Source organism: Stylophora pistillata, chromosome 8, assembly GCF_964205215.1.
Source record: "Stylophora pistillata chromosome 8, jaStyPist1.2, whole genome shotgun sequence".
NCBI classification, from domain to species: Eukaryota; Metazoa; Cnidaria; class Anthozoa; order Scleractinia; family Pocilloporidae; genus Stylophora; species Stylophora pistillata.
The window spans coordinates 7,671,135-7,692,500 of record NC_142526.1 but is presented as its reverse complement, the minus strand read 5'-3'; the positions used below and the strand labels follow the sequence as shown (position 1 = coordinate 7,692,500).

The following is a 21,366-nucleotide window of genomic DNA, read 5'->3' as shown; positions in this document are numbered from 1 at the left end:
AGGTCCAAATAATTAAGGTTCAACTGTACAGTGAATTATGGCAAGCTAAATTGACCAATCATAGCCCATGTACTAACTGAGAGAATGATGTAACAAAACATCCATGTTGATATCATGAACTATAGTCAACATGGGACTCAACTCACCTGTCCCACCATGGTGACAGCTAGAGATGGAATTCTGTATTTTCCTGTGATCAAATCTGCAACCTTTTGAAAGATGGCTGCCCTGAAAAAAAAAAAGACTTAATTAAGAGAGATTACCATTTTTCATGACAATTAAATGGTTTAAACCACAATTAACTAACCTGTGTTCAAGAGGCGTTCGTTCCCAATCCCTTCTCGCAGCCATAGCACTATGAATTGCTTCCTTTATCACTTCCTACAACCATACGTAAAGAATAAATCATTTCAATTGATGTAAATTTGTAATAATTTTTTTCCCAGCAAAAACCAAAAACCATTTTATTTAACTTATTTATCTATTTATTCATTTTACCACTTACACCTTTTAAATAATATTATTTTATAACAACTTACAATCAAACTAGATAAAATAATTTACAATTTAGAGTCATCTATGAGTGATATGGCCAGGAAACCCAGTAGAAGCTAGAAGCTTTCAAAAACTTGGATTCCTCAAACCGTGTAGAAGATAGAATAATTTAACTAGGACAGGCAAGTTTCATTTAGTTTTCTTTCAATGAGGAATTTTTTAAACATAGTTTATAAAATAGAGAATCTGTGATACTAGGTAAGATCATGGGATAGGGATTCCAAACCTTTGGACCTTGGTGTCAGATCATACACAGCAAGATATTAGTTCTACAATAATGTGTGTAAACTACAGGCAGGCAACATTTTTTTATCAATGGCTGTTTAAATATACGTCACACTGTAATTGTTCCATTGGAAGATAACTTTCAGTTCGTCTATAACCCACCAGCATGCACATATCAAATATTTAACAATTATTTGCCGAAGGCGAGGTGAATATCATCGAATAATCCCTGAGACAAAGTCGAGGGGATTATTCAACAATATTCACCGAACCTGAGGCGAATAATTGTTTTGGTATAATTTCAGAACTGAGCAACAGAGAAATTTCTAAAATCATAACATTTTAGTAACATTTATTAACGTTTTATATTAATATTTCATATAAGCCGCGTGGAGCGGTTTATATAGCGTCATATAAGTAACCGCTCAACCAATCAGATTGCTGGAAACTCTTTGCTCAGCTATGAAATTATACTAAAATTATTTATAACTTTGTCTGGAAACTATTACTTGTATCTAGCTAGCCTGCTTGCAAGGGGTAATTTGTGTTATCGACTGTGAGATTCAGCCCAGTGAATATTTTGTCACCTTGTTGGACTCTTGTGCTTGAAAATACAAACTACCACCTCCAAGCAGACTACTTGTGTTCACATATTATATGTTTCATGAAAATTGTAACAAAAACAAGAACAGAATTTTGCATGGCAAGATCTCAAGAGTATATTACCTCAGATGCCATGTGATATTTTGCAATCTTCAAAGAGTGGTTGTATGGCTATGGAGAAAACAGGAATCAAGAAAACCATGTCAGATTTGTTTGAATAGAACAAGTAAAATATTTGCTTTCAAATCAGACTACCAGTAGTAAGAAGGTTAGCATAAAGTGTTGAAATGATCTTGTAGCATACCGCCATTTGGTATCCTGTGTTCCCAGTATAGATTTCCTTTCCACCAACAACACATGGAATTTCCAGGCATTCACCATGAATTCTCTGGATTTCTGCTTGTAACTCTTTAAGGTCATTGCTGTCTGGGTTCAAGTTTGTTGGTGGTTCATTGGGAGGCAAAGAAACCACACTTCTAGCACCAAGGATTCTATTCAATATATAACAGAATAAGTTTTTCAGCCATTGTGCTTGAATGCTGAGTTGCTATCTAGAATAATTTTGGGACAGGAAGCTGGAAATGTAAGAAAACTTTTCTACACCCCCGTGAGATAAGTGATCCTGAGGATGAACTTCAGCTTTGGGGATATTCTCTCCACCTTATAGGAGTCCCACCCGAATGAAAGCTTCAGCTGTCAAATTCATCAGAGTTGATGTAAACTTCCAAAAAGAAACAAAAATTCACTTCTTGTAACAGATATGACAAGGGAATATTTAGGAAATCATACTAGAAATTATGTGAGTTTTTGAAAATCGCGATTTTTTTATCGTAATTAAGGGGAACTACTGATTCATAATTCATTGAATAAATGTCTGCACAATTGGTACACCCAAACAATAAAGAGTGAATTTTCTTTTAAAGAAAAGTTATAAATCTTTTTTTACATAATTTTTCTTTGACACAGACATGGTAAAAATTTCAGTTCTTCCTGACCTGCATGTTCCAGCAAAGTTCACAAAATTTCCAGTTATGACATTAATGAGCATTTTGTTTTGTTCTTGCTTAGGCGTGAAAGGAAACAAATACTTTCTTGGGCAGCTTCCAAAAGTTTTCTATAGTGCATATCGCTCGTGAACAAAAGAGCGGAAATGACCACGCGTTTCAGCCTTAAATTCCTTCGCCTGTTTAGCGTTGTAGAAGAAATTATAAATCTAAAGCTTTGCGAATGTATGGGCTCTGCCAAAGCAAGTTTTACATGTGAATAGGATACTACCTGTGCACTCCTCGACCCAAGTGTATTGAATACCTAAATCCATCCCTCTTTCCGCTTAATTAGCTTAAAAACGTCGGTAGATTGCATAAGCTAATTATGAAGAATGTATCCTTCAAAATTTTAAATTTTTCATTCATTCGTCAATCCTTGTTTGCAGAGATCGATCGCGTTGCGTTAGATTGAAACAATGCACGTGAACAGACATGATTTCGCGGGTAAAACCTTGGGTATTGTAAATACCCTTATCGCATGAGAGGCACACGAAATGAAAGAAACATACCTCAGACCTTGACTCCTGAAAGCCGATCGCGCCACCAGCATAATGGAAGAGTACGAAAATTAAAATAAAACTACAACTTTCACTCGAGTCTACGAAGTTATAAGGTTAATTTTACATCCGTTGACAGATACGTTTTCTTCAAATATGGTAAAATAGGGGGCGTGTAAGCGGTACTATCCAATCAACTTCGGGATGAAGTATTTCGGTAGCCCGCAATTTTAAAATTAGAACCAGCGGTACTAGTTCAAAATGGCGGAATCGGAGGAAAACGAAGAAACAGTGGATCATTATGCGGTTTTAAACGTCCGTAGAGAGGTAGAAATAAACTGACTCAAATTATTGATGCTACGAGTATGTTATATTTCTATTTATGTGCTTTTAATTGAATTTCAGGCCAATGAAAGTGAAATCAAAGCAGCGTACAGGCGCATGTGTGTGTTATATCACCCCGATAAGCATACTGATCCCGCCAAGAAAAAAGTAAGCATATTAAATAACTCTTCCGTACGTCAGAATTTTGATTTGTAGTTTAATTTGAGGTTTTATCTTGGTATGAAAATATTCTATTCTCAACATAGGCCGAAATACTGAAGTTTAGCAGCCAAAACATCAGAAATTTACATATCTTTAAATATTGATCATAATTTTCAGATTTTATATGCTTGCCGAGGGGTAATTTTTTATGTAACCCCTGCAACAGGGTAACCTGGTTAGTATGACACATTTAGTCCTCAACATATATGAGAAACTTTAGCCTTCTGGGATCAAATGAAGACCTCAAGTCACGTAGGAAATTAAAGTTCAGCTCAGTTACCTAGGTTAACATGATGCATTATTGCATCGCACATGGCGCCCGTGGGCAAAATAAAGCAAATCCTGTGTTCTGATTGGCTACCCGAGTGCCCACTCGGGATTGCCCCCATTGATCCCGCACATGAAAAAAAAAAAGGGTAAGAACTACAATTGTAACTCTTGGACAATTTTGGTGATGGAAATGCAATACTGTAAGTGGAGAAGATAGTCAAAACAAAGAAAGCAGAAACGACCCTTGTGAGTTTGTTGTGCTACAAACACAGTTGGCTTTCTTTCTGGCTCTCAAAGGAAACAAGTCATTCTTAATTCTTAATAATGTGAAATCTTTTGCAATATAACAAATTCTTTATTAACCAAGCTTGTTCGGTCAAGATGGCGGGATATTAGCCCTGTTCTTTTTTCACATTTTTATGGACCTTGACTTCATCTTGGTCCATAAAAATGTAAAAAAAAGAACTCAGCCAATATTCAGCCATCTTGACCTCATGCTTGGTTAATAACGTTTATATCTTACAAGTTTGGTCTCAGTAATCAGGTTGTGGACTCTGGCTGGAGAGGTCTGGGTTTAAGACTAGGCAAGGGCTTTGTGTTGGGTTCTTGGGAAAGATGCTCAACTCTTTCAGTGCCTCTCTTTACTAAGGAGCATAAATGAGTACCAGCAGGCTGTCTGGGAAATGAAATGAAATGTTGGAGAGTAATCTGTGATGGACTAGCTTCTCATCCAGTGGGATGGGCAGTAATGTGACCAGATTTCCACACAGCCCCAGATTTTACTATAGATACAGTTCTTGGATAAAGAAGTCAATGACCAAAAGCATTAGATTGCCTCAGGGATGACAGCTTTTAGAATAGTATGAGTTTGCACAGTCTAAGTCTTTTAGTCATTTCATGCTATGGTAACTGGGATATGCTCTTTTAGGATGGACCCAATTGGCAAGGGTGTCTTTCCCTGTATCTTTCCAGCAGATCCTTAAAAATAATGTAGGTTTTCTCTCTAAAGGAAGACAGGTTTTTAAAAAGTATCTCTTGAAGCTGGGCATAAGTTCAGAAAGAGAATTTACAATGACTTATAACTTGGCTTTTATCAAGCTTCCACGACAAGTCCCCCTTTCCAAAAGCTCTTAACAAGCTCTTGGAAAGGGAGTGGTCTGACTGTATTAGGCCCTTCCTGAATGATTTCTTTCAGTTATAAAAAACATTTTACATCAAAGTTGACTTTCTTTTTTTGATTGGTTTACCAGATTGCAGAAGAATTATTCAGTAAAGTTCAAAAAGCTCATGATGGTATGTTTTGCTCTGAAGTATTTCAAACATGATGTAATTGAATCTAAATTCAGGAATTTAGTTTAAAAAAGATGCATATTTCTTGCAAAATATTTATATATTTTTCTCAATTAGTCCTTAGTAATCCAGAAAAAAGAGGAATTTATGACATTTATGGCCAAAAAGGACTTGATGCTGGCTGGGAGGTTAGTACTGAGCAGTAAGCAGTGGTATTTAACAATTATTCCATGAGCGCGCGTTGGATATGAGATGTTATTGTTCAGCACTAAATTTTCTCTGGTTCTTATTGGTTTAAATCAATCACGTGACGCAATAGTGTTCATCCGTGGAGAGACACTATCAGCCCATAGTGCCCGCCTGTGGAAAATACCCGGATGGATGGTGCCCGTCCGCAGATAATACCTGGATTGATAGTACTCATCCGTGAAAAGTTTCGAATAGTTTGATGGCCGCGAAGTTAGGCAGATCGGAAAAACAGTGACTTTTCAATTCTGACAGGTATAACGTATTATTTAGCCAATGTACGGTTGCGAATTATTGACATTTGTAACAAGCTGTAGGCGCGGAAGAAAATTTAGTGGGGAACAATGAAAACAATAGAGTGTTTATGTCTCAGAACTATTGGTCTGATAGTTGCCTCTTGGAAATTTGATGTTCTTAAAACTTGCATATTTGCTCTCAAAGCTTTGCTTCTCGGGCAAATAGATAGCCAACGAGGCACTATGCGCTATGCACCTCGTTGGCTGTAATCATCTCATATCCAACAAGCGCGAGTGGAATAACTGTTTTATTAAAAACGTTAAATTAAATTAAATTTTATTAAATTTTTAGCTCCCTGTTAATTTTAAACTGACACGTACGCTTGCTACATTTTTAGATTATGGTATATTGGCTGATATTCCATACTGGCTAAGCCAATAAAAAGACTTGAATTGCATTATCCAATGATCCAGTTTTTAATAAATATATCTTATTAACCAAGCGTGAGGGCCGTACTGGGAGAATATTGGCCCGAGGTCTTGACAGTACGGACCTCGCTGCGCTTGGTCCGTACAAAAAAGACCGAGGGCCGATATTCTTCCAGTACGGTCCCGAGCAAGCTTGGTTAATAAGAGATTTATTATACGACTGAAGTTCAAAGGGACACAAGTGCGGTATCATTCGGGACCATTCGGGACAGTGCCCAGTCCAATACTTAGGGAATATTGGACCGGCAATAGAGCATTTTGATTGGTTGATTTTAGTTATTGGCCCTCTGACTGCCCGAGTTGTGTAATAATACTAGTTAACCCTTTCACTTCCAAGATCTCCTGTGTAATTCTCCTTACTATCTGCCATACAATTCTTATGATATTGGTTCTGAGAATTTGGTATTGGATCAGGGCTCAACACTAACTTTTCAACTTACTAGCCAAGTGGCTAGTGACATTTTAGATGTGATGGCAATTTCACTTTGTTTACTAGGCAAACTGGCTCGTGGAAATCGAAAACCACTAGCCAAACCTGAATTTCTACCAGTCTGTGGCTAGTGAGCTACTGTTAGTGTCGAGCCCTGTATTGGATCAACTCGTAATCTGGTAATTGATATTTTTCTTCATTCCTATCACCCAGAAGAAGACAGACAGAGAAGCTGGTATTGTATGACAGGCCTTTTTCTGTGCATCCCTTCAAATGAATTGTTATTTTATCATCTTGCAGGTAATTGAGAGGCAAAGGACACCTGCTGAGGTAAGCTAAAACTGAGTTTTTAAATGAAAATTAAAGAAATGTTTTGTCAGTAATCGACAAATGAGTCATAAATAAGAATGCTTTGTCAGATAAGTGTGGTCAACTTGCAGATGAGAAGAGAAGATTTGACTTATGTTGGTGGATTTTAAGTACAGAGAAGATTTCTAATCATGGTACAATTGTTGTTGTTGTATATTACTTGCTCAGGTGCGTGAGGAATATGAGAGACTGCAAAGAGAAAAAGAGGAGCAGCACTTACGGCGGATCACAAATCCAACAGTGAGAATTTAAATTAGTTTAAGCTCCTTGACGTTTTTTTTGGTTGTTTTCTTTTGTTCAGAATTTGTGGTTTCACCATTATGCTGTTTAAGGGGGAGACTTGTTAGCCTTACAGTTAGCGTGCTTGACTAATGATTGATAGGTCAAAGGTCAAGGCCTGTGTGGGACCAAATATAACTGTGTTCTGTTCTTTGGCAAGGCTGTTCAATATCAGAGTTCCACCTTCTAATCAGGGGTGTGATAGTTTCTGGCAAATTGTCAGCTGTGAGCATAGCCTGACTGAATGCTAGAGGTGACCTCCCATGTGGCTATTATCCTTTACAGGAGCAGGACTGTTTATCTCAGTAGCTTTTGCAGGGTCAAAGGTGTAGGAAATATTAAAATTGTGCCAGGGGTAAACATGTTTTCTGGTTAGAAGGAGTATGTTTCTAAAGAAACTGTGGTGCTGCATCGGTGAAAATGTGAATTGGCCACTGTAAAGAGATTCCTAATCTGTTACTACTGTCTAGCATTAGCCCTTGGTCAGAGTGAATTGATCATTGACCACTGTGTAGATTTTGAGGAATTGCACTGGATTTATTTGTTATGTGTGGTCTCACGCACACTGTTAGGGTTTCAATAAAAATTTGAACAGGAGGGCACCAGGCTATGACATCTGAGCAGAAATTCTGCCATGCCCAAGAGACCTTGTTAAGCTGGGGACACCATTGTATGAAATATGAGGAAGCAGTAGGGCAAAGTTCTGTTCACAGCTGGTCACCTTGCTCAGTGCCTGGCTCTTAGTAAAACCTTTCACTGTCCAAAAGCATGATAGTGCATTGAGAAGTTTTTGCAGATAAATTAATCAGCTTTGCATGCAAGCTTTACTTTTAACTATGGCATCAAAATTACATGATTGGTGAAAATAATTTTTTACCTTTCAGGGAGGTATTTCTGTAGGAGTGGATGCAACAGACTTGTTTGATAATTACAACTTAATGGATTCTTTGAATGAAAGGTGAACTCTTTTTTTCTGAACTCTAAACTGCTCTCCAGTAATGCAACTAGCAACATGACATAGTCTATTAATGTTTTTGTCTTATATCTTAGGGTTTTGCCAAACGTTGAAGTTAGTTCCATGTCAATCTCACAGTCAATAGAGGTACTTCATGAATACAGTCATATATATCAACATAACTAGTTAGTATGCTAAACAAGTCAATAGTGTTTTTGTGCATGCTGATTGTCTGGTTCGGAAGTGATTAGCAAACTGTATTCACCTTGAGCAGCCAAAGAGACAAAAACTGTTCATCAACAATTTGATTTCCAACCAGTCATGGTATATTGACAGAAATAAACTAATTTTTTTTTGTTTCTGTTGGTATAAACTAAAAGAGTTACTCACCTCAATGTCACTGAAGGTGGTGCCATGGATGTTAACTTAATTAAAAAAAGGTGTGGACACTTGACTGGATTTCATTGATTAACCTTTTCACTCCCAAGATCTCATTAGAAATGCTCCCTTCTGTCTGCTAGACAATTCTTATGATTTTCCATCAGACAGGGTTTGTACACATCTTGAAAACCCTTGAAAACCCTCGAATTTCGTTTTGGGTCCTTGAAAGTCCTTGATTTTTTATTGAACAACATCGAAAAATATCTGCTTTTGTTTTGCACCATCGATAAACCCAAAACATAGATGTTAGCAGAAACATTTTTCTTGGTTTTGAGGTAAAATTGTCATTACAAAAAGTCCTTGAAATTACTAAGTAGGGTCCTGGAAAGTCCTCGAAAAGTCCTTGAATCTTTGGCCTGAAAAAGTGTACAAACCCTGTTCAGAGAATTTGGTATTGGATCAATTTATTATGTCCTAATTGATATTTTTGTCTGTTCTCATTACTTGTCTGCTTGATATTGTATTGAGATTTTAAGGAGAATATCTGTCTTGGTCACTGATGGGAGTTCAAGGGTTACTTCTTGCCCCCCAAGAGAGCACAAGCCCTTTTAGACCATTTGAGATTTAGGGAAATTTTATTCCAACTGAAAAGTGCCTAAAAGCTGAAGTGTTCCTTCAAATGCTAGGGACAAGAAATTCTTCTTATCTTAAGTTGTTCCAGTCTCTAGGATTTGTTATTAAGGCATCAGATATGCTGTTTTTGAAAAAAAGACTGCATTGGAATAAGCTTTGCTTTCCTCTCCAGGCACCTTTGACTCGCACTGATACACTCACTCTAGCTGGTAATTTAAAGATCAAGAATGGAAATGGAGATGGTAGTGTCTCTGTGTCAACAAGGAGGTTATTTTCACACAGTAAATGGGCTGAGGTAAATGTTGATCTCTTGGTGTAAATATTCATTCTTTAATAATGGTACTGCTGTAATTGTGACAGGAGCCACTTACATACATTCCCTTCTCAGGAAAAGACACGTGACAGAAGGTGTTCAAATAGTTTTGAGTTGTCCAGCTGTCAAAGTTGAAATCATTTTGCCCTTGGGTATTTATTTGCATATCACATGTTATCACACCTCTGCGAAATATTTTAGCTAATTAACCCTTGCAAGACCTTTAACCATTTGAAAGAAGAAGCTTGGTCACATCAAGGCAGAAGAGCAGGAAACCAGAATTTTTGGCTATAAACAAATAAACTGTAGTTAAAAAATCTATCAAACTGTCATAAATTGGATTATCAACAAAGTTGAAATGGTAAATTGGCCACCGTGACGATTACAAAAGCTGACGTTTCGAGTGTTAGCCCTTCATCGGAGCAAATAGAGGAATTGTGGGTTGTGTGCGCTTTTAAAGGCAGAAAATGGAGCTACGTTATTGGTGGGAACATGGCAACGAGAAAAACATGAATAAATTAGTGGAATGAAGATACTGTCGGTATCTCTTCCAATGAGATGACTAAATAATTACCCAAGTCATGTATTGGCAATCATTGTAAACAACTTTTCAACCTTTTTTGTTATCTCCTAGCTATTTTTGTGATTAACTGAGATGAAAATTTAATTCAATTTCAGGCCACCTTTGAGGCTGGAAATGGCCCAAATCTTACCCTTCGGGGATTTGCTAACTTAACACAGAGAAGGTGAGTCATGTTTTGATCCAACAATTTGTAATGTTCTTTTTAACTTCTTCCACCAGCATTCCTTGGCACAAGCAAACTCAGTCTTGATGACGTAGCTCTCTAGAGTTGATTTGCTGGAGAAAACTGTAAGACTGATCAAAATAGTTCAATTTGGAAGCTTTTTTTGGAATTGTTTTTTCTTTAATTAACTCCAAATTTATTTGTTGTGTTTCTTTAGTCATATAATTGGAGGGATTTCCATCAGAGGTGATGGCAGTGCAGTGTCTGGGGGATTACAGTGCAGTATGTTTGTTGTGGCAGTAAAGTTATTTTAAGCTTATCTGTTCAAATTTAACAGTTATGTTCTCAGAATTGAATATAAAATTGGTGAAAAACCATTAGATTGTTGCTTATCCTCAAACCTTGCCTTCCCTCGTCCTATGCTTATCAAAAACACATAACAAGCCGTGAACCTTATCTTAAGCTCAAAATTTACCATCTTTCTCGAGCATATGGAACAATTTTATATATGATTTTATTTTACAATTTGTAGAAAATTACACAATTTTAAACGACGTCGACTCGAAACGTTCCTCGAGTCGGTACATTTAGAAACAGTTTCTTTTATTAGAGACTTTCCTCCTTTATTTATAATTTCCATCATCGAGTAAAGGGCTTTGTGCACACTTAAAGCTATATCTTTTTTTCCCGTAAATGAATTTTTTTCCTATGAATTTCTCCATTTAAAAGGGACAACGTGTACACCAAAATTGTGCAATAAAAATTTAAGTCACCGTGCTCGTTCCAGAGCTAAAGACCCTCGTACCTCTTTACGTGGTCCATTGATTGAAAAACAATACCGTGTTCTTACCTGATTTTTATGCGCAGTGCGCAGTACAGGATGCGCAATGAGGAATCACTAGAAGATAGCTGATCTTAGCAGTATGCAGGGGGAATTTATATCTGAAGTTTTGCCAATGGAATCCCCTTGGAGTCTCCGACTTTTTTCTATGTCCCATGCCCTTGACAAGGGAATAACATCCTTTTTAATCTTACTTTTGTTTTATTTTACTCCACTAGTGATAGTACGGCAACTAGACAAAAACACAGTTGGGTATATAACGTACAGAGGAGGTCTTCAATCTTCACTGAATACAACCATCATAACAGAATCTGAAGGCACCAAAGCACAGCTTACAATTCAGGTATGAAGCAGAGTTTGAAATTAATATTTTAACCCTCAACACCGTAACAACACAATGCTGTGCTCTAGCAGCGCCCGGTGGCCCCCTGGTGCCTTACTTTTGCTCTTGGGCAACTCGAAAATTTTAGTTTCTTCATATAAAGCATATGCTGGGCACCCTGGGTTTCACAGTTTCAGAGCACTGGGCTCCATTCAATTTTCCATAGAGCACAGCCTTGCAACAGTTTCGAATTTCAAATTCTCCGTACTGTTCTCTCTTCATCTCTTGTACTACTGAAAAGGAGAATTCGTTTTACAATCAAAGCTTCGTAGGTTAGAGATCATTTCCTTTTTTCTTATGATCCGTGTCACTGCAAGGAGTATTTACATTGTGGTCTTTCTCTAAAAAGTTAAATGGTGTGGTTGATGGAACAATTTAATTGCCAATAATTCTGATTCGAATAATTTTCGCCTCGCAGCGAAATACGAAAACGGAAACTTTTTTAAGACTTGTTCTTGTTTGAAACATTCTGCTCGTGGACAATCGCTACTGGGTATTTAAAGCGTAAAAATGCAGAACAAAGGGCGTTTTGCCTCTGGAGCGCTGGTTTTCAAGAAGAACTTTAGCAAGACTTGAATTGAATTGCCTGTTAGCAACTAACAACAAAGTTTTGGCATCAAAACTGTGGCTACCAACAATCAAATTTCAGTCGTATTGCCAACCTCTGGTCGCTATTTTGGACTCTGTTAGGGTGCTTTTCGATTAGGTGTCGTAAAACTAGAACCAAGGTAACCGCAATGGCTATTCAGAAGAGAGGAAAATACCTCGAAGAGCCAATGAGAATTCAAAGTGAAACCAACAAAACTGCTTAAAGCGCGGGAAAACGTGGCGACCAAGTCGTGATTGGCTTTAGTTTCATCTGATTGGTTGTTAGAGTGTCGCAAGTTCTCTGGACCAATCACAGTGCGAGGTAAAGTGAAACCAAACCAATCCCGGTTTTTTCTCAATGCAACTACTTTTGGAGCTCCCAGTTTGCATATGGAAGAAAGCTGTCGTTAAAGGAAGGAATCTATTGACAGAAACTTGTCACTTGAAACAAGCTATCATCGTTTTATTATAACTGTAATTCGTTGTTTTGTTTTAGCTTGGTATTCCACATTCGTTTGCAATGGTGGCATTTACAAGAAAAATAGAAAAGGACACAAAACTCAAGGGCTCCGTTAAGTACGTCAGATTTGTTTCTATTTTCAGTTACAATGGCATATCTAAAAAGTCCACAAGGGACTGGAGAGGGGGCGGACAGAAGGGGGCTTTGCAAAGAACTAGCGAGAGCCAAATTGGCATAGGGAGAGTTTTTGATCCGCCTTTTTTGTAAGCCGCAAACCTCAACCGCGGGTAACAGTTGGAGGCTACAGACGGGACGCTGTAGGAGAAGGAGCATACAGTGATACTACAGTGAAACCTGGTCACCTACGTGGAATGGCGGAGTGACCGCATTATATAGGTTGACCGCTAAATAGAGGTTCCACAGTGAAATCATGTGTTTGAACTGCGGTTAAAGAAATTAGTATATGAAAGCGATCTTCGCAGTAATAAGCTTAAAAGCTGTAGTGAAAATAAGGCCTGGATTAATATGGATTCAATTTTGCTTGAAAGATAATTCTTAGTTTAATTTGACTGGTTGCGCTTCAAGTGACCTTTCAGTACGGGTGAAAGTCAATACAAACAGATCATTTGGCCTCAGTGAAGGCTGATCGCTTAATTAATACAGGTTGCACTATATAGAGACAAACTTAACAGAGAGGGGAGACTATGCGAGAGGGGGCTGATTAGAAAGGGATTTATTGAAGAGGAGGGGTTCCTTTGAGCATTTACAATGAACTGAAATAGTTTTGGAGGTTAGTGATTTTTTCCTTTATCCTTCTGGGCTGTCAGGATTTTCATGGACATTTCATTTATTCTTTAGAACCGGGACGTTCGGTTCTGTACTTCAATATGGATGTGAAAGAAAAATTTCAGAACACAGCACATTAACAGCCACGATGAGCATTGGGATACCAACCGGTGTGGTGGTCAAAATCAAGTAAGTGATGATGAGGCCAGGGCAGGCACACTTCGGCATGACACTTCACTCTCGCAGTGCCGCTCTTCACCGAGGAGAATAAATAGGGACTGATGAACCATCAGTGTAGAATATTCCAGGCTTTCAAATAACCCTTTAACTCCCAAGATCTGATTGTAAATTCTCCCCTCTAGCTGCTACACATTTCCTTTTAAAATAGTTACGAGAATTTGGTGTTCAATCAAGGTAACAACTTCTACTCGATAAGTTTGAGTATTTTCATTACCTGTTTGCTGGATCATGTATGGATGTTATACGGAGAAGTTGCATGTTAATCACTTCAGGGAGTTAAAGGGTGAATAACACAGAGCGAAGTAATAAACGGTGCGATAGTAATTGCAGAGAGAAAACGAGGGAGGTTTGGGTTGAGTCGCGATCCGACCCAGACCTCCCTCGTTTTTTTTTTTTTTCACTCCCCTATTACTCTGCCGTATACTTATTGTAACGTAACGCCTGGAACAGGTTATTCTCGAAACGCCAGCCTTAGGAATTCTTTACAGTGGCCAATTTACAATATCAACTCACTCTGTTTTACTCCCCACTGACGCAGCACCACGGGTCCTATAGATACTTCCCCCCTTTCCCGGTTAGCTCAATGGATAGAGCGCTGGACTGTTGTGCGGGAGGTCGAGGTTTCTAGCCCCGGCCGCACCAACACTCAAGGTCTTAAAATAATTGGGAAGAATTTGCTACCTTTCTATAGGCGGATTCATGCTGACGTCATTGTTCACATTTTGCTCATTTGCATACGGCTTTACGGAAAGAAGGAAGCATGTTAGATACAAATTGACTTCAGGCAACTAAAGAGCTAGAAAACCTTAGTACATGGTGAAATTTCCAGCTCTTTGGGTGTAATATTCAAGGAGAAATAGTCCATCAAAAAATGCAAAATTTCTGGGTGGCAAAAGCGTTAATGAGCTCATACATTCTATGTAAAATTTGGAGTTTTTAAACCCGTGTTGCACAAAAAGTGTTCAATGCATCAGGCTCGTATTCATTGGCCGAGTTAATCGTACTTTGACCTTTCGATATTCAGAACTGATTTATTTTTAGCTCCATCAGAAACTGAATTGCTTATACTAATGAGGCAAATATTGTAAACAAGGATTCCCCTATAACATCAAGAAATGGTTAGATATTCTAGTCTTCTCGGATAGGGACGAATAAATGGAGGTCCCGTCTCCTGCAGGGTTGGACTAGAAGACGTTAATTTCCCACACACGAGATTACTGCGTGATGGATGTCCTCCCCTGGGGTGGGATGGGTGGGAAGGTGAGATCGATAGACTGAAGCGGCTGCCAGAGACGCCTGATATGCTGACGTCTGTTCTCAACCTTACACTGCACCTGTAATTCAGCCTCTGGGCTGCAAGTGGTCAGATATAAACTATATTCTTTATTCTATAAAACCAAATTATTCTGTTATACTCCCCACTGACGCAGCATCACAGTTCCAATAGATACTTCCCCCCCTTTCCCCTTGGGAAGCCTTACGGAATGCTGGGGGTGGCCTGCGTTGGACTGCAGTTACAATTGTCTCAATATTATAAAGTAATGAAAATGAGGGTTAACTGACAGCCAGAAATAACCTTAAAAGGTTAAAAATGCCAGGTTGCCAGTTAATTATATTATTGTTTTCGTTTATAGTCGCTAGTTGTAATAAAGAGGTTACAAAGTGAGCAGAAAAGTGGACTCAATAACATTAGGCAAATGAATCTTCGGGAAAAATAGAAGACAGCGTACATACTGCTTCATGAATAAGGGGGGGTAAGTTTCTAAAGAAACTGTGGTGCTGCTTCGGTGGGAGTAACAAAGTAATTTGGTTTTATCAACTGATAATGAAAATTGGCCACCGTGGAGATTTTCAAAGCTGACGTTTCGAGCGTTAGCCCTCCGTCTGAACCATTCGATCTTTCGCTCGAAACGTCAGCTTTGAAAATCTCTACAGTGGCCAATTTACATTATCAACTCCGGGAGTTTGTAATACCAAAATTACATACCGCTACAAACACGGAGATAATGAATAAACTGTTGGTAAGATGGTAATGTAATTTGCGGTTCATGGTGCAGTGTTCACCGAATTTACCACAAAGCCACTGTGTTCCTCACATCTTTGCACAGGCCGCACCATAATGGGAGAAACGCGCTACGGACTTAAGCAAATATATATATATATTTTTTTTTATTTTAGATTGACGCGTGCATCTCAAGTTTACAACTTTCCAATAAACTTATCAGAAGAGATCCAACCAGCCGCCATATTTTATGGCACGGTCGTTCCAATCGCTGTGTTCTGGGTCGTGAAGATGCTGATTGTTAACCCATTCGTGAAGATGGAAAAGGAAATGTAAGTGTTCATTTAGCTCGCTTGCAGACCGTCATAAGCACTGGAGCACGAGCGGCAAAACCTGTGAGATTTGAGCCAATGAACGAAGCAAGCGTGTGAGCGATCTGTGAGGGGTCTGAATCGAGACATTTCCGTTCTACAACCCTCACAGACCCTTTGTGGACCTCTCGCACGCTTGCATCGCGTATTTTGAGCGGTGAAAGTAATGGGTTATTGTAAATGGATGTGTTTAGTGGCCCAACAGGTCCAACACTAAGTTGTTTGTCATTTTGGTTGATCTTTCGTGGAATGTTTTTTCTTTTCCAAGGGAGACAGAAGCTAATAGAACAAAACATGCGAGGCAAATGGCGGAAAAGAAGCGAGAAGCGGAGAGTAGCGTAAGTGTCTTTTTTTTTTTGTTCAGCCGCGTCAATAACAGTATGAACCTTGTCTTGTCTTTATTTGATTGTTTATTTCGAAAGCAAGGATGGTGCAGTACTGAGAGCGCACGCTGTGACCTGGGTTCGACTCACCAGCCTGACTTCACATGGGTTTAGTTTGTTGTTGGTTCCAGTACTTTCTCCGAGGGTTTTTCTTTGGGTTCTCCACTTTCCTCCCTTCACAAGAACCAACACTGTTTATTCCAGCTCGAGTTGAAAACATAAAGCGAGCTGTTGTTTATTTCGCAGGAACACATAATGCTTAAAATCGAAACTCAACTAAACCAGTAAGGGAGGTTTTCTGCAAACAGAAAACAAGCCTAGAACAAACAAAATTATAATATACACAAATACAACGAAAACTCACTGACTGTTCGAGCTTAGGGTTTCTATCAACAACGATGATTCACTGTAACAAATATTCCATCATGAACGCGACAATTTTCCTTCAAGAACGCATGGAAGATTGCCCGGATGTTTTACGTAAAACATAGGCCCGCAATGAGAGCTACACGAACAGCTGCTTCATGTAACTGCTATTGCTAAAATACAAATTATTTTAGATTTAGTTTCGATTTGAAATGAATTTCCGAATTATTTTCCGAGAAATAGCCAGCTTTCAGTTCTTGCAACTTTCTATGTTGTTACCATACTTTGTACCTCTAGCGAGGGTTTTAGGAATGTCTTAAAAACCAATAGTTTATCTAACCAATTCAAATCTGAGGAAAACTCCCGGGACGAGAGACCCTGAAATAAACTCTGTCGAACCCAGGAAGGCGAAAACAAGAATTCCCGTCAGAATTTCCGTGGATAGTGTGCTCGAACGATTTTTATTCACGAGTTTCGATGCATCAGAAAAAAAAAAGGACGAGTGAGTGCAGCGAACGAGTGGATTTTTTTACTTAACAGTGTAAATCTCACTAAATTTGTAAATTTGGTGTCACATTGTTAACGTTCTCGCGGCTTGGTCGGAGGGTGGCTAATTACAAACCGTGCTAACATTCTTTGAAGTGAAGGAAATTTAGAAAGGGATACTTGAAACCAAGAGTCATGTTAACTTGTTTCCAGATACAACTGATGCAAGAATCTTGCGAAAGAATAATTGAATATGAATCATCCCGTCACGGTAAGGAATAAAACAACGTGATTAATTTTGCTTTTTTATCGCCTTTGTTTTTATAGCATTTGACTGAAAGATGTGCCTTTTTATGCGTTGCAGGCTTAATTATAGTAAATGCGTGGTACGGACACTTAGTATCTATGGACGAAAGGTAACATATTTCAAGAGTGACATATAATAAAAAGTCTTTCGGAAGGATTTTATTTCTGAAGCAAATAGTGCTTTGGCTCCAAAGATTTATTTTCTTCTTATTTGTTTTAGTCCACAGGGCGTTAATCGAGGCCCCAGTAAAGTAATCGATGTTACCGTCCCAGTGCAATGTCAAGTGAAGGACTCGCGACTATTTCTCACAGAGTCCTCAAAGGTATGTTGAATCAAATTGGTCTTTTGATTATTATTTCGCCTAGCCGATAAGGAAGGAGTCTCAACTCTTTAATACTCAGTTGTGATATAGTTTTAGCCTGCTTGCAGGCGGTGGTTTGTGTTTTCAAGCGCTAGACTCAGCGCGGTGAATATTCGGTCGTCGTATAGGACGGGTGGAAGATTTGTCACTCGTCCCAGATCTTCACCCGTCCAATATGGCGACAGAATATTCGCCGCACTGAATCTCGCGTTTAAAAACACAAACTACCGCCTGTAAGCAGGCTACTAAGTTGTAACTTCTTACAATATCAGTGCTAGCTCAATGACCTTATTGTAACTTATTTTCACGATTGTCAAAAAATCGCTAAATCAAAGACCCGCGTAAACAAATTTTCGCGAAACTTGACCACCCGGAATTTAATATACTTGACTAGCATTGAGGGGAAGCACTACAATGCAAAAACATGGGAGAAAGCAGGAGTTATTGAGGTGGTAAAGGACGAGTCAGTTCCTCCCAAGGATCCATTTGAAGAAATTAACAATGTCCTTGAGTTGTATGCGCGAAGAGATAGCGTCGTGTAAGGCAACCAGTCTCAGTTACGTGACCTTCTTCCGTGACTGTCCAATTATGGAAGTTTTATCTATCGTTGCTATGTCAATCAGTGCGCAAGTTTTGTTTATCTGGGTTGGCCGAGAAGAAAGTGAACTTCAAAGTTTGATTTCTTGGCGCCCAACAGAGTGCTCTTTGTTCATTTTTTCCTTTTTTCTGTTTGTTTCTTTTTCTACAGTGTAATCTCAGCGGATTTTACGATCCTTGCCCCGAGGAAGAAAAGTTGTTAAAAATAAGATATCTCTTCAGAGACGCGGTACACGAGGTTACATACGGAGATAAGGAAGCTGTTCGGATACCAAAACAATGTGAGCAACTTCTCACTCCACTTTATTGTATTTCATTGTGTGTCGGGGTTCTTTTTGAAGATAACGTTAGCCCTTCGTTACCCCCACCGACGCAGCCCCAAACAGTTTCTTTCGAAACTATCAGCCTTTATTCATTTCTTTTTGAAAAGAAGAGCACTGTGATGACCTCTTTTGTCGTGATCTTCTACCAATGAAAAAAAAAAAAAAAAAGAAAAAAAAAAAGCGGCCTAAGGGACGTCCATAATACTCTGTTCCGGTCGATGTAGTTTACGACGGGGGTTGTGTGGTTTCACTTTCATATCGCCCCTCTTCGCTTAAGAGTGCAAACGGGTACTGGTGAATCTTAAAGGAAACTGCGGAATCTTGGGAGTAACACCCAGAGGGGAAAAGCAATAGTCTTTGTCGCCTCTATCATCAGGTCTCGGGATAACCTCCGGTAGTAACGGGCCTCTAATGAGACGTAAGGCTTAGCTGGAGTTGGGGTCCAACGATGCCTGTGGCCTTCCCCCCACCCCTACCACCCTTTGTGAGATAATTTTTTGTTTAAGTCAATAACATGGAATTCGTTAATTTAGGTGCACAAACATTCTGCATGGCATTTGATATTATCCTGTGCTAAATAATATTTTTCTTGGTCCTTCTCGAGCCCGCTGATACTCAAGGAAAAGCAGCGGTATAAACCACCTCACTTAAGTCGTGCAGGAATTCGTAACTGTGCCCCCCCCCCCACCCCCTCCGTCATAAAATCCTTGCCACGCCCCTGATATTCCCTTCATATAAACAGGATTTGTTCAGTTGCGTTTGGATGCTCTGTAATTGGCCGAAAACCGTGTCTGCGAGAAAGTTGTGTGGCGCCTTTATCAGCTATTGCCTAGCTGGACGTTAATTGGAGGCAGTGTGGCTGAGTGGTTAGAGTGTCGGACTCGTAATCCGCCGCTCCCGGGTTCGAGTCCCACCCTGACCACTGGATTTGTTTCACGGTAGCCCCGAGTTCAGATCCTTGGCCACGCTTGTAAATAGCCAACTGGTTTGCCTCCGGCCGGTTGGGGTTCTTAATGATGTTATGTTCAATTTAGACCATTTGTTTCATTTGTTTGCAAGGACCACAATGGAAACTACTGGTTCACCAGTAATTGTGTAATCCCCTAAAAAGACTTTTTTTTTTTTAATTAACTTTGATACTATGTTGTCAGGAAAGTAATAAGACAGCTCTTTTGTTGTTCCTCTCCAGCTCACAAAATCCATTTGAGTTGACCATGACAATTTGAAGTGAACCATGTATTATTTAAGCGGTCCATATTTCTGGTGTTCCATGGCGGTCCCAAGAACGGAGTCAAGGAGTATGTTTCAGGATAACATCCTAATAGTTGAGGTGCTTGTGGATTACAATACCGAAACTTAGCCACCCTTGTGGTGCAAAGAGGGAGACATTTTGGGCGCGAAGCCACATATGAAAGAAATGATACACGGCCATCTATTTTGACTTTGAAAGTCCGCGGAGGTACACAGAAAATTGAGTTTTTTCGTGGAGGCCTTTTTACGTATAATTTTTCAAATTTGTGGCATCTTAGAGATTGATGAATCGGGAAAAAAAAACGAGGAAGTGTACCATATTTACTTTTAAACTTTATTGAAATAAAGTAAACACAAAATCAGATGAATGATTTGGAATTTCCGAACGTTAGGAGGATATAAGTGGATACTAAAGCATTATATCTGACTGCACCGTCCCAGATAAGAAAGAACTATCCGGTATCAGATGTAGGGACTGGTTTAATACCCCATTTCACGATCTGGAATGGGGCATTCTGTACCCTCTCCTTTTTTTGTCAGTTAATTTGAAACCTTAGGAATATTTCTGATCTCCTTTGGCAGTAATCCAGTATACTCGGAAATGTCTGAAAGATGAAGTAAAAGTGGAAGCGTCTTGTTCTATTCCTAAGAAAAACTATTCCTCTGCGAGCCTCTAAGCACGCGTTCAATAGCCCATTTCCGAATTACCCTTGGCCTCAATTTCAAAACGAGTCCTGGTGCTCAACCTTTCATATGATAATAAGTTTTCATTCACATGCAATTAAACTCATTTTCACAAGAATGGTTGAGCACCAGGCCTCGTTTTGAAAAAGAGGCCAAGGGTAATTCGGAAATGGGCTATTATTAGCGCTTGGACGGTACCCGCGGGAGGGTAAGAGGCCTGGGGAAACGCGAGCCCGTGAGAGGTCTGCAGTGGGTCTTGCACTGGAAATTATTACTAAAACCAGACCCCTAGGCCCCTGGCAAATTTCTCCCGACCCGTCTCAAATCTTTCCGCGGGCTCCGGCGGGTAAGAATCCACGTCATGAAGGACTCCCCACAAGTTACTCCTCTCCTCGATGAAACAACAAAACGAAACTTGTTTTGTTGTCCTCCTGGGCCGGGTTGTTCAAGATAACCCAGGGTTAGTGTGAAATTTGATTTCAGAACTGAAAGCTTTGAAAGAAAATCCACATTAATTATTTTTGTAGGGAATTTAATAATTGGATGCCCTAAAAGAAATAAGGAAAATTATCCCATAAAGGTTTTTGAACAAAGAAATAAAGAAATATGGGTTATGCAAACAACATGGGAAGACCTTAGATAACTACGGCCTGAAACAGGTTGAGCCAGTTCTCAGAGTTTCACGCGATTTTTCCCAGAAAGTGCCCATAAGGCACATCAAAATGGCAGTAGATGTGTTGGGCGCTTAGATTTATTTTTATCTTCGAAGATTGCTGTAATTCTTATCGAAAACGCTCTGGAGAACCTTTGAATAAGTTGTCCGGGGGAA

The 21,366-nt window shown here is 39.2% G+C and overlaps 2 protein-coding genes across 3 annotated transcripts in view; one reads left to right on the top strand and one right to left on the bottom strand.

The window, feature by feature from the left end:
* The window catches only part of LOC111328594 (delta-1-pyrroline-5-carboxylate dehydrogenase, mitochondrial), an 18,216-nt gene extending 15,126 nt beyond the window's left edge, over positions 1 to 3,090 (bottom strand). The window contains exons 1-5 of the mRNA XM_088731648.1: positions 2,939 to 3,090; positions 1,688 to 1,874; positions 1,507 to 1,554; positions 308 to 381; positions 147 to 228 (exon numbers count right to left, since the gene is read on the bottom strand). Of these exons, the coding sequence (XP_088587774.1) occupies positions 147 to 228; positions 308 to 381; positions 1,507 to 1,554; positions 1,688 to 1,874; positions 2,939 to 2,979 (432 nt within the window). The 5' untranslated portion in view covers positions 2,980 to 3,090. The remainder of the gene's footprint in view (positions 1 to 146; positions 229 to 307; positions 382 to 1,506; positions 1,555 to 1,687; positions 1,875 to 2,938) is intronic.
* Positions 3,091 to 3,154: 64 nt separating this feature from the next.
* On the top strand, positions 3,155 to 20,217 carry LOC111328608 (dnaJ homolog subfamily C member 11). 2 transcript variants are annotated; one of them, XM_022933078.2, is made up of 21 exons: positions 3,155 to 3,253; positions 3,332 to 3,418; positions 4,993 to 5,035; positions 5,150 to 5,220; positions 6,734 to 6,763; positions 6,971 to 7,042; positions 7,966 to 8,039; positions 8,132 to 8,183; positions 9,223 to 9,345; positions 10,042 to 10,109; positions 10,327 to 10,391; positions 11,169 to 11,293; positions 12,417 to 12,496; positions 13,239 to 13,355; positions 15,585 to 15,740; positions 16,048 to 16,117; positions 17,228 to 17,285; positions 17,379 to 17,430; positions 17,541 to 17,643; positions 18,431 to 18,560; positions 19,792 to 20,217. In XM_022933078.2, exons 1-21 carry the CDS (start codon positions 3,188 to 3,190, stop codon positions 19,812 to 19,814), a joined length of 1,665 nt encoding a protein of 554 aa, XP_022788813.2. In that variant the 5' UTR covers positions 3,155 to 3,187; the 3' UTR covers positions 19,815 to 20,217. The 2 variants fall into 2 exon arrangements, with proteins under 2 accessions (XP_022788813.2, XP_088587773.1); XM_088731647.1 differs by having other exon boundaries at positions 10,327 to 10,355; positions 19,792 to 19,946.
* Positions 20,218 to 21,366: the final 1,149 nt, after the last annotated feature.